This window comes from Bombyx mori, chromosome 12 (genome assembly GCF_030269925.1).
Source record: "Bombyx mori chromosome 12, ASM3026992v2".
Taxonomy (NCBI): domain Eukaryota; kingdom Metazoa; phylum Arthropoda; class Insecta; order Lepidoptera; family Bombycidae; genus Bombyx; species Bombyx mori.
In genome coordinates this window covers 7,556,102-7,571,202 of record NC_085118.1, presented here as the reverse complement: position 1 = coordinate 7,571,202, position 15,101 = coordinate 7,556,102, and the positions used below count along the sequence as shown (strand labels likewise).

Below are 15,101 nucleotides of genomic sequence, written 5' to 3'. Positions count from 1 at the left end.
TTCTCGCCGAAGCTTCCCAGTGGGTCGCGTTTCCGATCCGGTGATAGATTCTGCGAAGCACTACCCTTGCCAGGGCCAGTATTAGCAACACTATCGGTTTGAGCCCCGTGAGCTCACCTACTAGCTCAGTGTATCTAGAATAACTCCCCCAAGGCTACTAGAATAGGTAGGAAAAAAATCGGGAGGTTTGGGCAGGAATGTCGAGGAGTCAGTTAGTGCATATAAATTAGAGTTAGTGGGTGGCGATGACAACATCACATTCCTGGCGCTCCCTTTAGACACGAGGATCTCGTGAGTAGATTTGGCAATAGGCCCAAAAAAGGAGATTTAACATAAACCTACGCATTTCGAAAGGAATTACACCAAGAGACTAGTACAAATAAATATACTTTTAAGTGGATAAACAACGAGAACTTACATAATTTGCATAACAACGTCGATTAATAATATTTTTTACAATTGGTTGCAACGACGCCGAAATTTCGGGAACTCATTAAATGTGAAAATCGTGCCCGTTGCATAACAGTGGGTCTGTAAATATATCCTAAATGTAATATAAGTACAGTCAAACCTGGGTAAGTGAGAACTGGATAAGTGAGAAAACTCTATAAGTGAGAATAATAGCCAGGACCCGTCATTTTAAGCTTCCAAAACCTCTATTAGCGAGAAACAGAAACCTCTGTAAGAGAGAGTCGTTTTTCCCTCATGGACCTCCGTAAGTGAGACTGTTACTTATCTATACCTCTATAAGCGACAGTCAAGCTTCATTTATTTATATTATTTAGGAGGAATAAATAACAGAACAAATTACAAATTTTAAATCTGCAATTTTATGACTCAGTCTGAACTTTTGTCAAACTTCCTACCATTGTTTTTGTATTGTTTTCTCGTCAATATTGAACTTGTTCTATTTCGTAGAACCAAATAACGTTGTTAATTTATCACATTCTTTTCGAGTGGACACGTGTGCCTGTGTACCGTCCTGTTTGCCGGACTTACTCAGTTTATCGTTAATCAATTGCGAAGGAAAGTTCTGTTCTGCATCATTTCAAAACGGAAAATTAAAGTACTGTCATTAAGTGATAAACTTAAAATAGTGAATGCGTTTGAAAATCGCGAAATGAAATTCAGAGGGAGCATTAGCGAGAAACTCGGGTTAGTGAGAAACCTCTTTAAGCGAGAATGAGATTGTGCTCCCTTGAACTCTCGCTTATCCAGGTTTGACTGTACTTATATTGTGATTAAAATTAGTTTTACGGTTTAAGCTCGTATTCGTATTTTAATACGTTTTTATTAGCTTCATACGTATGTTGGTATGTAATGGAATCTTTGAACATGATTTCCCCTTCAAAACGTCGGATTAACTCGACATTTGGCATAGTTATTAAGGACCGTTGACAATTCAATATTTTAAATAGTTTGATCCGTTATCCTTACTTGGATTATCAGGATTAGCGATTTTTTTAAAACAAACGTTTTGAGACTCGGATTGTTTGCGTCAAGACCAAGAAGGAAAACTACGAGGCATGATGATCACCTATTTCTCAGATAAGTTACTGACTGGTATGTGAAATGCTAGATGGAACCCCCTATAACCCAGACACCACACCTCAGAACAAAGAACGCTCTGAGAGTTCCATTCTGTCATTACATTTCTACTTTGTAATATGAATGAATTATGGGAATTTTTATTATAATTAAATTGAATTATTAGATACACATTGAATATAATAAAGCACTAACAAAAAAGGGTTCTTTCAGTTCCAACAATCTTTCAGACCATGTAATGTATGATAATTTAATATTGTTTATATTTGAAAGATACCGAAAATTATTTCATTACACAATCATCCTAGTATTGTGATTTGACTTGAATTTTTTAATTTATTGCTTAACACAGTAAGAGTAGTTTCGGAGTCATAGTATATTTAGGCGATTTATTAAGGTTTTGCGTATACTTTTAGAAAGCAGAGAACATCATTGGATGGAATAAAAATACCTAATTATATAAAAAGATTTTCGTATGTACTAACCGGGTGTGCCGTTTTGTTTTATATTTTCATAATCTTCCAATTTGTTCTAATTTTCCGTTCCCGTACTGAATTTACTTAATTGAAAATTCATATTTTAAAATGTATCACTTTAATCGACAAATTATTAAGAAAGCGTAATTTACGAGTTAAAAAGCTCTTAGCAATGTTTACGTACTGTTTCAGTGTTTGTCTTAAATGTGTTTTTTTTAAGGGATTTGTAACCTGGTAACGAAGACCTTTAGGTCATGTCTTATTTTAATTTACATTCATAATTATATGAAAAATGTTAATATGGAATTTTATGATAATACATCTTCGGAATAAAAAAAATAAAAAATTTCGTAGAGTGAAATGAGATGAGATGATATGGGATGAAATATTATAATCTTAGTAAAATGGTGGTCATTTAATGAAATTTTTTCAGTGGACTTTTTGGAGGATCCTGAGAAGTTACGTCCAGCGGCTTTGTTTCAGTTTCCCATATTTGTGCACTTTCACACATATTAAATAGTTAATATACCACCGATATTACACATTTAAACCTGAAGAAACACTAAATAGACAAAATAAAACAAATCACACAACTTCACTTTTCGCGTTTCCGCCAAAAAATGTCTGTTTGTAGTTTGTACGTTAGTGCCTATTTTATTGACTACTAGCTGACCCAGTAGACTTCGTAGTGCCTCAATCGATAAATAAAAGACTTAAATTTTTGTAAATAAACTTAAAACAAACAAAAGCAATCGGTCCGACGGGGGACACATCAAAGGAAAAACAAAATTGTTATTTTAAGCTATTGCATAGCTTTTATCGCGGGCCTTGAACGCGGCGACCGAATCATAAAATTCCGTAACGAAAAAACCTTACACCCCTCACTCCGCCTACCATGGAGTTCGTGTTCAACAGATTCACGTTGCGCTTGTGTAGTGTTTGTGAATAAGCGCGTCGCGTGACGTCACACTGCATGCGCATCATGAAAAGTCTGCCCATCTCTCTCTCGCGCGGTCTAGCTTATGAGTGTGAAGAGGACAGTTAAGGTTTTGCTTTTATTAATGTTTAATATAGCGTGGTCTTGTTTTATGGTTTTAATATTAAATTATCATTGTCTAATTATAATTGCATAAGTTGATAAAAAATGATATGCAATAGCTTTACCGCGGCAGTTCCTGAGTACCACAGGTTTTTTGAAGTTATACTTCTTTAGGCGCGTTACGAAAAATGCGCGCGCACCGTGACACAAAATTAACAGAAATGAAGTTGCCCACTAAAGAAAAAATGCTACAAACAAAACAAAAATGGAACCTCTGTTAGTGGCGCATGTTGGCACGAACGCCGCCTCTGTTCATTGTGTATTTATATTTATAATATTTATCCACATGCTTTGAGTTTCTACATTTAAAACACGTGTTTTCATTTTGTTTTCATTATACAACTGCGAATTTTATATGTGCGTCTGAATGATAATCAGAAGTGATTTAAATTGAATATTTAAATCAATACTAATTAATATTATAAAATGTTTGCGAAAAAGCTGTGCTCATCAACCTTCCTAAGTGCTCTAATACAATTGAGGTTAACTATCCCTATGTATTATTTAGTAATATAAATGACAACATTATTATTTAATATAATTCATACTAAATATTATTAAATTATTAACGTTAAATATTTATTATTAATTATATAATATTTAAAAAATAAAAATAAAAATAAAGTATAACTTCTTACGCACGTACATAAGTACACGCATCCTTTTTTTATTTAATTCCGACCATTTTCATATTTATCTACCTTTTAAACCTTCTCTGGACTTCCACAAATGATTCAAGACCAAAATTAGCCAAATCGGTCCAGCCGTTTGCTAGTTTTAGCGAGACTAACGAACAGCAATTCATTTTTATATATATAGAAGAAGAAGATAGATAGATACATTACTTAGAAAAAAACTTAATGTAGGTATATACTATGTTCCTTTCGCCTGTATCAATGAACAAAAACGCTGACATTGACACTTAAAATAAACAACAGTCAAAGTCACAACACACATGGCATTTCTATGAAAGAGTACGGTACGGTACTTAATACTTGCCTGTTTTAGAATTTAATATTATGTGTTATTACTGATTTTAATGTTAAAAACAATATTGTTTTGTTACATACACAGTCTTAGTTTTATTTGTAATCTGCTGTTAATTTTTCGGAATTAATATTTATGTCTGTTTACTAGTTCAAATTAAGATGTCTAACGTAAAAATTAAAGTTATAAGTCGTAACCCAGAAGATTATTTGCGCGCTACGAAACGAGATATTCAGAAAAGTAAGTTAACTGCTCAAAAGTGTCTCATTGATAAAATATTATAATCTGTATATTTTAACAGTTAAAGGCTAATTTCCAGTACCTCGCAACTATGACCCGAGCTTGCATCCACTAGAAGCACCCCGTGAATATGTGCGTGCTTTGAATGCTGTAAAATTAGAGAGGGTATTTGCCAAGCCCTTTATTGGTTGTTTAGATGGTCACAGAGATGGGGTTTCTACTATGGCCAAGCATCCTAGCCAACTAGCAGTTCTAGCTAGTGGAGCATTTGATGGTGAAGTACGTATTTGGGACTTAACTGTACGGAAGTGTACAAGAAATTTTGTTGCTCATGAGGGATGGGTGAGAGCTTTATGTTACAATCCAGATGGAAAGCATTTTATGAGTGTTGGTGATGATAAAACTATTAAAACGTGGAAAGCTGAAGCTGTCACAGAGGAAGATGAGGAACCCACTAATACGTTGCTAAGCATGTCAGTGGTGTCTGGTATAACACATCATAGAAACAAACCAATCTTTGCCACCTGTGGTGAACAATGTCAACTGTGGGAGAACACAAGAAATGAACCGATTAAAGTTTTTAAATGGGGCGTAGATAGCTTACATCATGTTTCATTTAACCAGGTATGTTTGTCAATGAACATTTTTTAAAAATGTTTTTATTGTTAAATTTTTTATTTAAAATTTTAATTATTTTTATTTTACTGGTGGTAGGACCTCTTATGAGTCCGCATAGGTAAGTACCACCACTCTGCTTATTTTGCCGTGAAACAGTAATGGGTCTCAGTTTGAAGGGTGGGGCAGCCGTTGTAACTATACTGAGAGCTTAAAACTCATATCTCAAGGTGGGTGGCAGCATTTATGTTGTAGATGTCTATGGGCTCTGCTAATCATTTAACACCAGATGGGCTGTGAGCAGCACACACATCGTCCACACATCTATGCAATAAAAAAAATACATATAGCATTAATTAGTGCTGCATATGCACTAGAATTAAAGTGTTAGTATGTAGCAGTTAGTGGTCCCACCTTGAGATATTGATATGATTGAACTCTCAATTACAATATATCTTACCCTTCTATTATGGTTATTAATAGAAATATTCAACAATAGCTATGTATGTTGATAATTTTTGAACCAGCCTATGCCATAATAACCTTGTTTTTCAACAAAGCTATACTTTCTGGTTTGACAGTACTTAAAATAGATTTATAGAAATGAATAGAGGAAGCCTTGTATATGAGTCGTCTATTATCAAAGGTGGCAATCTGTGCATTTAGACAAAAAAAATTTATTGATATGTCAATACAGATTGATTTGAATATAATCGTCTCCTTCAAAGAATACGGTTCAAAACCTGCATTAAATAAAGGTTAATACTTAACCTGTTATTTATCTAAGATGTCGTTCAGAAGAGTTTTGTGACTGCCAATGGAATACAAAGTCAATAATTCGTTTTTCTGATTTACCAATAATTGTACAAAAGTCACATTGCCGGCTTTGATAATAGTCGACTCATATATATCTGGTAAGAATATTATTGCAGTGAATGCATTACAAGTCAGACAATAATAGGAATAATTCAAGGTTGGGAAGACAGGGTCACGGGGAACACAGGGCTTGATATGATGTCAAAAAGGAAATTCTGTATTATTTCAGGTTGAATACAATTTGTTGGCTTCTTGTGCTAGTGACAGAAGTATTATTTTATATGACTGCCGTGAATCTGGTCCTCTGAGGAAAGTTGTATTGGAGTTACGATCCAATGCACTCTCCTGGAACCCTATGGAAGCATTCATCTTTACAGTAGCTAATGAAGACTATAAGTTAGTTTATATTTTTATTAATTTGCAATCAATATGTATGAACCAGTTAAGCATTCATAGCCATTGAATTCAAACTAAAGTATATATGACCAAGAGTATGTAATGTTTGTGTAAATGGCAATATTGTGTTTTTTTTCTGTAAACCCTATATATAGAGTATACAGAAAAAAACTGATAAATGTTCTGAACATAATATAAAGAACTATATCTATAGAACATTTAACAGATTGGAACACTTAATTTACCTAGCTGATCCAAACTGGTTAAAATTCCTGAGTTATGTGTATTTTGGCTTCTCTGTAGAAGTTATAGTCATAAATAATTGTGGTATCTGGTTTAATATTAATCAAAATCTCTGTTAATCGATGATAATTAAAATTTACTGATTATCTAATACTTAACATCCTGACTGCTCAATTCTCAGAGTGACAAAAGTGGTTTTTAGAAGTCTTTAAAGATGCCATCAAAGCATTATCCCATTACTAGATTTGAACTGTCCAGGGCTAACAAGATTGGGGACAATACAAGTTTTAACTGTTGTGTACTGATATATGCAAATGTGGGTACACTAGAATAATTAGCTTGACACCAGCAACCTGTAGATGTTTTTCATGGTCACACCAGTAGATAATAATGTGTACATATAATTTTACATTATGCATGTTACTTACAGAATATAATTAATTAATTCACTATTATTTATAATAAAATAGAGCATTCGGTAGGAAAGATATTAAACATCTAGGAAATTCCAATGTATTAGTGTGGTAATAGCCTTTTTATGGATATTACCATGGCAGCTTCTGTTTTGACTATGGTTCCATAATGAGTTGCCTCTATTTGCCTACAGTGCTTAATTTTTTATACAACTAAAACATGGTAAAAAAGCTCACTCTCATATACCTTTTTTCAGTTTGTACACATTTGATGTAAGGAGACTAAAAGAACCAGTGGCCATTCACATGGATCATACGTCTGCCGTGATTGATGTTGACTATGCGCCAACTGGCCGTGAATTTGTCGCGGGTAGCTATGACAAAACTATCAGAATATTCCAGAATGACAAAGGACACTCCCGAGATGTTTACCATACAAAAAGAATGCAGCGATTAACCTGCGTGAAATGGTCTCTAGATAATAAATATGTAATGAGTGGATCTGACGAAATGAATATAAGAATGTGGAAGGCCAGGGCATCTGAAAAACTTGGTGTGGTATGTGAATTTTTTATATTTATATGAAAAATTACCGAAAACGAGCACAGGTGATTCTAGATCTTATTTTAAGTTACTTTTAAGATTGAACATCGTATAGCAAAATTGTCTTTCTGTAAAAAATGCACACTTAAAAATGTGTTTTTTTTTTTTTATTGCTTAGACGTGTGGACGAGCTCACAGCCCACCTGGTGTTTTAAGTGGTTACTGGAGCCCATAGACATCTACTACGTAAATGCGCCACACACCTTGAGATATAAGTTCTAAGGTCTCAGTATAGTCACAACGGCTACCCCACCCTTCAAACCGAAACGCATTACTGCTTCACGGCAGAAATAAGCAGGGCGGTGGTACCTACCCGTGCGGTGGTCTTACCGCACAAGTGGTCCTACCGCCAGTAATTACGTAAATTATAATTTTGCGGGTTTGATTTTTATTACACGATGTTATTCCTTCACCGTGGAAGTCAATCGTAAACATTTGTAAAGTACGTATTTCATTAGAAAAATTGGTACCCGCCAGCGGGATTCGAACACCGGTGCATCGCTATATACGAATGCACCGGACGTCTTATCCACGACGACTTCCAATGTAAGTAATTATATAAGTAATATGATATGTTCAGGTTGTGTCCTATTATGGTTATGGTGTGAACAATGGTTCATATCCATCCAAGTTGTATAATATTACTAGTCCCCTAGTAATATACCCAGTCATGTTCCACTGATTATCGCTAATTGTATGAAAAACACCGATTATTCGAAACTAGTCGCACACCACCTATCGTACGTTGAAAGTTATTATGACAGGAACTTTCACTAGAGTGGCAAAAATAACTACCAAGTTTCATCTTTGTAGTGAATGCCATCACTGAACAAAGTTAAAAAAAAAAACTTTTAATTACAGCTTAAGCCTCGTGAAAGACAAGCTCTTAATTATGCGGAAGCCCTAAAGGAGAAGTTTGCGACGCATCCACAAGTGAAGCGTATCGCTCGTCACAGACACGTCCCTAAACACATACTGAATGCGCAGAAAGAACTACGAACTATCCGAGAGAAAACGAAGAGAAAAGAAGCAAATAGACGCGCCCACAGTAAAAAGGGGACAATACCGGTTGTTTCTGAGAAAAAGAGACATGTCGTTAAAGAAGACGAATGATTGTGTTAATGTGAATGTTATAATAAAATATATAAGATATAATTATTTTATTTTTCATTAACCTTACCTTTCTTTCCTTCTGAAGTCGTCGTAGCCTGCAGGATAAGACGCCCGGTGCTTTCGTATCTAGCGATGCGACTGTGCCGGCGTTCGAATTTCGCAGGCGGGTAATAATTTTTCTGATATAACATATACTGAACAGATGTTCACGATTGACTTCCAGTGAAGGAATAAGATCATGTCACAAAAATAAAACCACCAAAAAGTTTAATTTACATAATTACTATTAGTAGCGTGTCTTGTGAGCCCACATGGATAGGTTCCAACAACCTGCTTATTTCTGCCGTGAAGCAGTATTGTATTGTAGTTACGGTTTGAAAGGTGGGACAGCCGTTGTACTGAAAAATAGACTTAGAATTTATGCCTCAAGGTGGGTGGCAGCCTATACATACGTTGTTGATGGGATCTGGCATCCACTTAACAACAGGTGAGCCGTGAACTCGTCAACCCGTCTTAAGAATAAAAATAAACAATATTCGTAGAAACATATTTATATGAAGGAACTGAAATAGTCATCGATTTTTGAATTTGTATTTATGCAAAAAAAAGTACATAAGTGTTATTTAGACTATTGTAGACCATTCAAATCTGCAGATAGATAAAACACATTTCGAACAACAAATATTTATTTGTTTGGGACATCGAAAATACAAAATTTTACTATATGTAAACTATTAATATATTCATAATGACTAATAGCAGCCTCTAGACTGCTTGAGATACATAAATAACGTAGCTTCAAGCTTTAAACAATAACTATATTAAACTATCAGTCTAAAAAAAGGAAAATCAAAACAACTAAACATTTCCATATTGATATTGATAGGTACTACATATTATATATTTATAAGCTCCAAAGTTATCAATAGAAGTGTTCAGTTAATAGATTATTTCAGCCTGCTTGATTAATGGGCCTGCTGATGCGGTTTGGTAATGTCATGGCACAAATATCCATACTGAAAGAATAATTGTAAAGTTAAATAACTGTTATGTGTGTAGTATTGTAACACTATTGGACAATTCGAGAAATTTACATACTGATTTCAAATTTAAATTTGTAAGTTGTGTACTAATTATACATTTATGTAGCGTGTCTTGTGAGCCCACATGGATAGGTTCCAACAACCTGCTTATTTCTGCCGTGAAGCAGTATTGTATTGTAGTTACGGTTTGAAAGGTGGGACAGCCGTTGTACTGAAAAATAGACTTAGAATTTATGCCTCAAGGTGGGTGGCAGCCTATACATACGTTGTTGATGGGATCTGGCATCCACTTAACAACAGGTGAGCCGTGAACTCGTCAACCCGTCTTAAGAATAAAAATAAACAATATTCGTAGAAACATATTTATATGAAGGAACTGAAATAGTCATCGATTTTTGAATTTGTATTTATGCAAAAAAAAGTACATAAGTGTTATTTAGACTATTGTAGACCATTCAAATCTGCAGATAGATAAAACACATTTCGAACAACAAATATTTATTTGTTTGGGACATCGAAAATACAAAATTTTACTATATGTAAACTATTAATATATTCATAATGACTAATAGCAGCCTCTAGACTGCTTGAGATACATAAATAACGTAGCTTCAAGCTTTAAACAATAACTATATTAAACTATCAGTCTAAAAAAAGGAAAATCAAAACAACTAAACATTTCCATATTGATATTGATAGGTACTACATATTATATATTTATAAGCTCCAAAGTTATCAATAGAAGTGTTCAGTTAATAGATTATTTCAGCCTGCTTGATTAATGGGCCTGCTGATGCGGTTTGGTAATGTCATGGCACAAATATCCATACTGAAAGAATAATTGTAAAGTTAAATAACTGTTATGTGTGTAGTATTGTAACACTATTGGACAATTCGAGAAATTTACATACTGATTTCAAATTTAAATTTGTAAGTTGTGTACTAATTATACATTTATGTAACTTACATTATATCACGCGGAAGTGTGCTTTGGTCAAGGTTGTTAGCAAGTACAGCTATGATGCATAGAGTCTTCAGACTTGGGGTATAATCTAGTATATGTAAATCACTGTTATCAATTAATCTCTCGGGGTTTGCATCATTTTCATCAATGGGCCTGTTGTTAACATGTGGGCAAGGGCTGAAAAACAAATATGTATTTGTACATAGGGCATAACGTATTTTTAAGCAATAAGTCAAATAAGAAATTTTTGGCTTAAACTATTAAGATGTCATGTGAAATCTAGCTATCTAGTGATCTAAGCACAAAATCGTGAAAATTTTATTCATTGCGTAATTATTTATGCATTGTGAAACTGCACAAATAGACATCACCATCCAGCTTGTTTCTGCTGTCTAACTGGGATGTGTCTATGTTTTGTATGGTGGAATAACTCTCATACAATCAATTCATACTTTAACTTTTTCAAGCCTTAAATATTTTAAAATTGCAATGCACGAAAGATGTACTGTATTTTTTTGTTTTAATGAAAATTTTATTTATTTTTACACTGAAATCTTTTGTTGAAATTGTACCCTCTCAAAGTAAAAGATAAATTCAGTTCAGCACAATCTATGGTCTCCTACATTTGATAGTAATTAAGTGTGTCTGAGGACAGTTATGGAAAAAAATATTTTACCTTGTGCCTCCAAACAGGTATACCTTATCTTCATAAATAAGACATGCTTGGCGTCGTCTCTTGCAAGGAACTGAACCAGTCACATTTATAAACTGCCAAAAATTTCCTTTAATTGAGTATCTATAAAGATCATTAAAGTGTGTCCTGGTATTTCCATTGAATCCACCAAAAATGTACATGAAATCATTGTAGAGCCCTAAAGTACAAGAAAGTAACTTTAATAAATATTAATTATAAATTAATATATTTAATTATTAAATATTATATTAATATAAATTAATATACTAATTATATTCATTTTGTCAACAAAATAGCATATGATTTAATTTACATTAAAAAATAAGCTATTTAAAATATTACAATACTGCAATTTTAAGATTCATTATTTAAAATTCTATCCTAAAGCTGGTTACAGATAAGTTGCAGCAAAGCTCAGCTAAATGAATAGTAGATAAAGTAGAAATTTTTTGCATGTACCTACATCCACAATTATGTCAAGGCGAAGTAAGTATTGATTGAGTAGTTACGACACTAAAAGATGAGAAACAAGTGCACAAAGTAAAACAAGACACTAAGATTAGCTTAAGTAGCAGCAAAATAAGATAGACAACTTGAGTGCACATTGTTTACATCAGCTAGTCTATATAATTTGCAGTCTGTAGACATGTATGAAAAATAACTAAATATAATGCTAAGCTAAGCTTAACTTTTGATTTGCTACCCACTTAAAAGGGGTCACAGTTATATGTAATATATTTGTGAGATTCTTTGATAACCAGATAAATATTATAACTTACATGCAGAATGACTGCGTCTCCCTTCTGGCCAAATCCCAGTAGGATTACAGGCTACCCATGTCTCTGTTATTGTATCTAGATAATATACTTGCGGGCAATAAATTTCTTCCTGAGAATTATATGGACTATTTAAATCACCTCTACCACCAAAGACAAACATGCGGTCTCCGACAGCTACTGCAGTGTGGAAATCTCTGTGGGAAGGCGGAGTGCCTTGTGCATCTATAAAGGTCCACTGAAGTGTGTCCAAATCAAGACAATGGACTTCTTGAGAATATTGATCAGTGAGATACTCAAATCCTCCAAAAATATACATTTTATTTTTAATGACACATGCTGAATGTCCATCTTTAGCATATGGCACCATTCCTGTCACTTGCGGGGTGCTCCATTCGAGTTTCTTTGTGTCGAAGCACGAGAGAGTATCACATGCTACCGCATTATTCCTGCCGCCCCACATATATACCTGAACACAGAATAGTAGGTATAGAAGAATCAAATAGGCGAGATATTTTTAAGAATTTAAACTGTTTGGAACAATGAAATGACAGAATACAAATAACATCGACTACAATAGCCTAAAAGAAAGACTATACCTACATACCTTGTGACCATAGGCAACTGCTGTGTGCCCATATCTTTGAAATGGGACTACGTCTGATCTCTTATAGTTTACAGAGGTCCATCTTAGAGTTGCTGTGTTCAATATATGGACTGGTATTGGCTCCCAATCTTTATATTCTTCAGTGGAACAATATCCACCAAACGAATAGATTTTATCGCCAATACATACAGCTGCATGATTGACTCTCATCGGTCCCCCTTCGATATGCACTGTCCATTTCATTGTTGCAATGGAATTTAAAAAAAAGACGGTAGCTTCAAATTAAACTGTTATATTATTTTTATATTTTTTTAAAAGGAATCTACCATATCCCCGACAAACTGGTTGACTGACGAAACTAGAAACTAGAAATCAGAAATTGACAGTGGGTATTGAGATGACAAATAATTCGTCAATTGGATAGGCAAAGGAAATAACGTCCGTACAACGAAATGTTATGTGAAAAATACACGATTCCTTGTCTGTTGTCCGTAAATGGAACGCGCTAATTACCGACATTACTAGTCATTTTACTATAAATCAATACTAATTATCGAAAATAATTTGAATATGAAGTGAGACAAAGGACTTTTTGGCAAAAACACCAACTTTTGTGAGTTGTTTTATTTTGATAATTCGGGTTAAAGATATTCTTTATTCTCAAAAGAATTACATAAATTCACTTAAATGAGAACATTAAAATAGTTACAATTACTTCAGATCGTGCAGTACATGACAATAATTTACAGTAACAACATGCGACGCTATGCTATAAACAATACATTTAACAAAAACTATAAAGATTATTATTTTCTTAAAATGTATAAACAGGGTAGATTAATTACCACAGCAGATCGCCTCGACCAGCCGGCCGGCCGCTCGGTGGCGGGTAGATATTGGCGCCACAAGGAGCTAGTTCGCATGGATGTGGCATTGGTTAAATGTTTGCAGGTTGTTAGTTTCGTTGTTTTTTCATTTCATTGTTTATTATATTTCTTTCCTGTTTATATTTAGGTATAAATATGAAGTTATTGTTAAATAAACGAAAATAAATTAATGGAATTGGGTAATTACTTTAAATTGAATTTAGTATTTTTAGTTATTAACGTAGGCTTAAGTAACAATACTATCATTTCTATGGATGTAACTGTCTGAAATAAATGGATATTATTATTATTAACAAATTTATCTTAGAAACTATATTATGGGAACATTTTTTCTTATATAATCATTACATTTATTTTTAAATACATTCAATGACTTGATATTTTTTAAATCTAAAGGCAGCATATTATACAGTTTGACACCCTCAGATGATATATTTCGTTGTCCATAGTTAGTTCTAGATCTGGTAGTGATTAAGTTTTCGGCATTTCGATTACGATAGTTTTGAAGTTCCTTTTTTTTAGTAAACGTCAATTTAGAATGTATCTCCTTGTGTAATATTTTTCTTATTAGTAAACAAGTGCTATAGGTATACAGTTGTTTTACAGACATAAGTTTGGTTTCACTATAGACTTTTGTGGTGGGTGTCAGGTAATCGTAGTGGAATAATAATTTGATTATTTTATTTTGTGTTCGCTGCAATTCCTTTAAGTTCGTGTCAGCAGTGCTACCCCATACCTCAATCAGATATTGAAGATGAGGTTTAACCAACGAATTGTAGATCATGAGAGAGACTCGACGAGGAAAACACTGGGCGGTCCCGCGCAAAGATCCTGTTAAACACGACAATTTATTTTGGATATGTTGAATGTGTGCTTTCCACGTCAAGCCGCTGTCTATAGTTAATCCTAAGTATTTTTCTTCGTTACTATTTCGTAATTTTTCGCCATTTATAGTAAGCGGTGCAAAATCCTGAATAATTTTATTTTTAGGTTTAAAGATTACGTAAGAAGTCTTAGCTGCATTTATAGTCAGCAAATTGTACTGAAACCAATTGTATAATAAATCTAGGTCCTGCTGGGCTTTGGATAATACATCGTGAATGGAGTGTCCGTAGTAAAATAAGCACGTGTCATCAGCATACAGTGTTAGATCACCATGTAGTGCGACTGTCTGTATATTATTAATATAAATTAGGAATAAAAGTGGCCCCAATATGGATCCTTGGGGAACTCCGCAGTTAATAGGGTGAGAATTACTTTGATGATCATCAATTTTCACTATCTGGACCCTGTTTTCCAAGTAAGACTTAAATATTTCGTAAGCTGAATTGGTCACACCAATGCTCTCTAGTTTTTTCAACAGTAATGGGTGACTGACTGTGTCAAAAGCCTTTTTTAGGTCTATAAACACTCCTAAGACCATGTTTTTCTTATCAATGTTTGTTTTGATAGTAGTAACTAGATCTATCGTTGCTGAAAGTGTATTTGATTTTGGCCTAAACCCGTATTGGCGATCAGAAAGAAAACTGAGTGATGTTAAGTGTTCATTGAGACGATTATAAAGAACTTTTTCGAAAATTT

At 33.8% G+C, this 15,101-nt stretch overlaps 2 protein-coding genes across 2 annotated transcripts; one reads left to right on the top strand and one right to left on the bottom strand.

Annotated features, from left to right (window-relative positions):
• Positions 1-4,052: 4,052 nt before the first annotated feature.
• LOC101743321 (DDB1- and CUL4-associated factor 13) lies at positions 4,053-8,591 on the top strand. Its single transcript, XM_004929435.4, has 5 exons — positions 4,053-4,350; positions 4,430-4,974; positions 6,011-6,177; positions 7,091-7,391; positions 8,298-8,591. The coding sequence occupies exons 1-5, from the start codon at positions 4,272-4,274 to the stop codon at positions 8,547-8,549; spliced, it is 1,344 nt and encodes a 447-aa protein (XP_004929492.1). The 5' UTR covers positions 4,053-4,271; the 3' UTR covers positions 8,550-8,591.
• Positions 8,592-9,217: 626 nt separating this feature from the next.
• Positions 9,218-13,025, bottom strand: LOC101743184 (kelch domain-containing protein 3). Its single transcript, XM_038014548.2, has 5 exons — positions 12,634-13,025; positions 12,030-12,495; positions 11,233-11,428; positions 10,560-10,733; positions 9,218-10,421 (listed from the first exon to the last, which is right to left on the bottom strand). Exons 1-5 carry the CDS (start codon positions 12,874-12,876, stop codon positions 10,358-10,360), a joined length of 1,143 nt encoding a protein of 380 aa, XP_037870476.1. The 5' UTR covers positions 12,877-13,025; the 3' UTR covers positions 9,218-10,357.
• Positions 13,026-15,101: the final 2,076 nt, after the last annotated feature.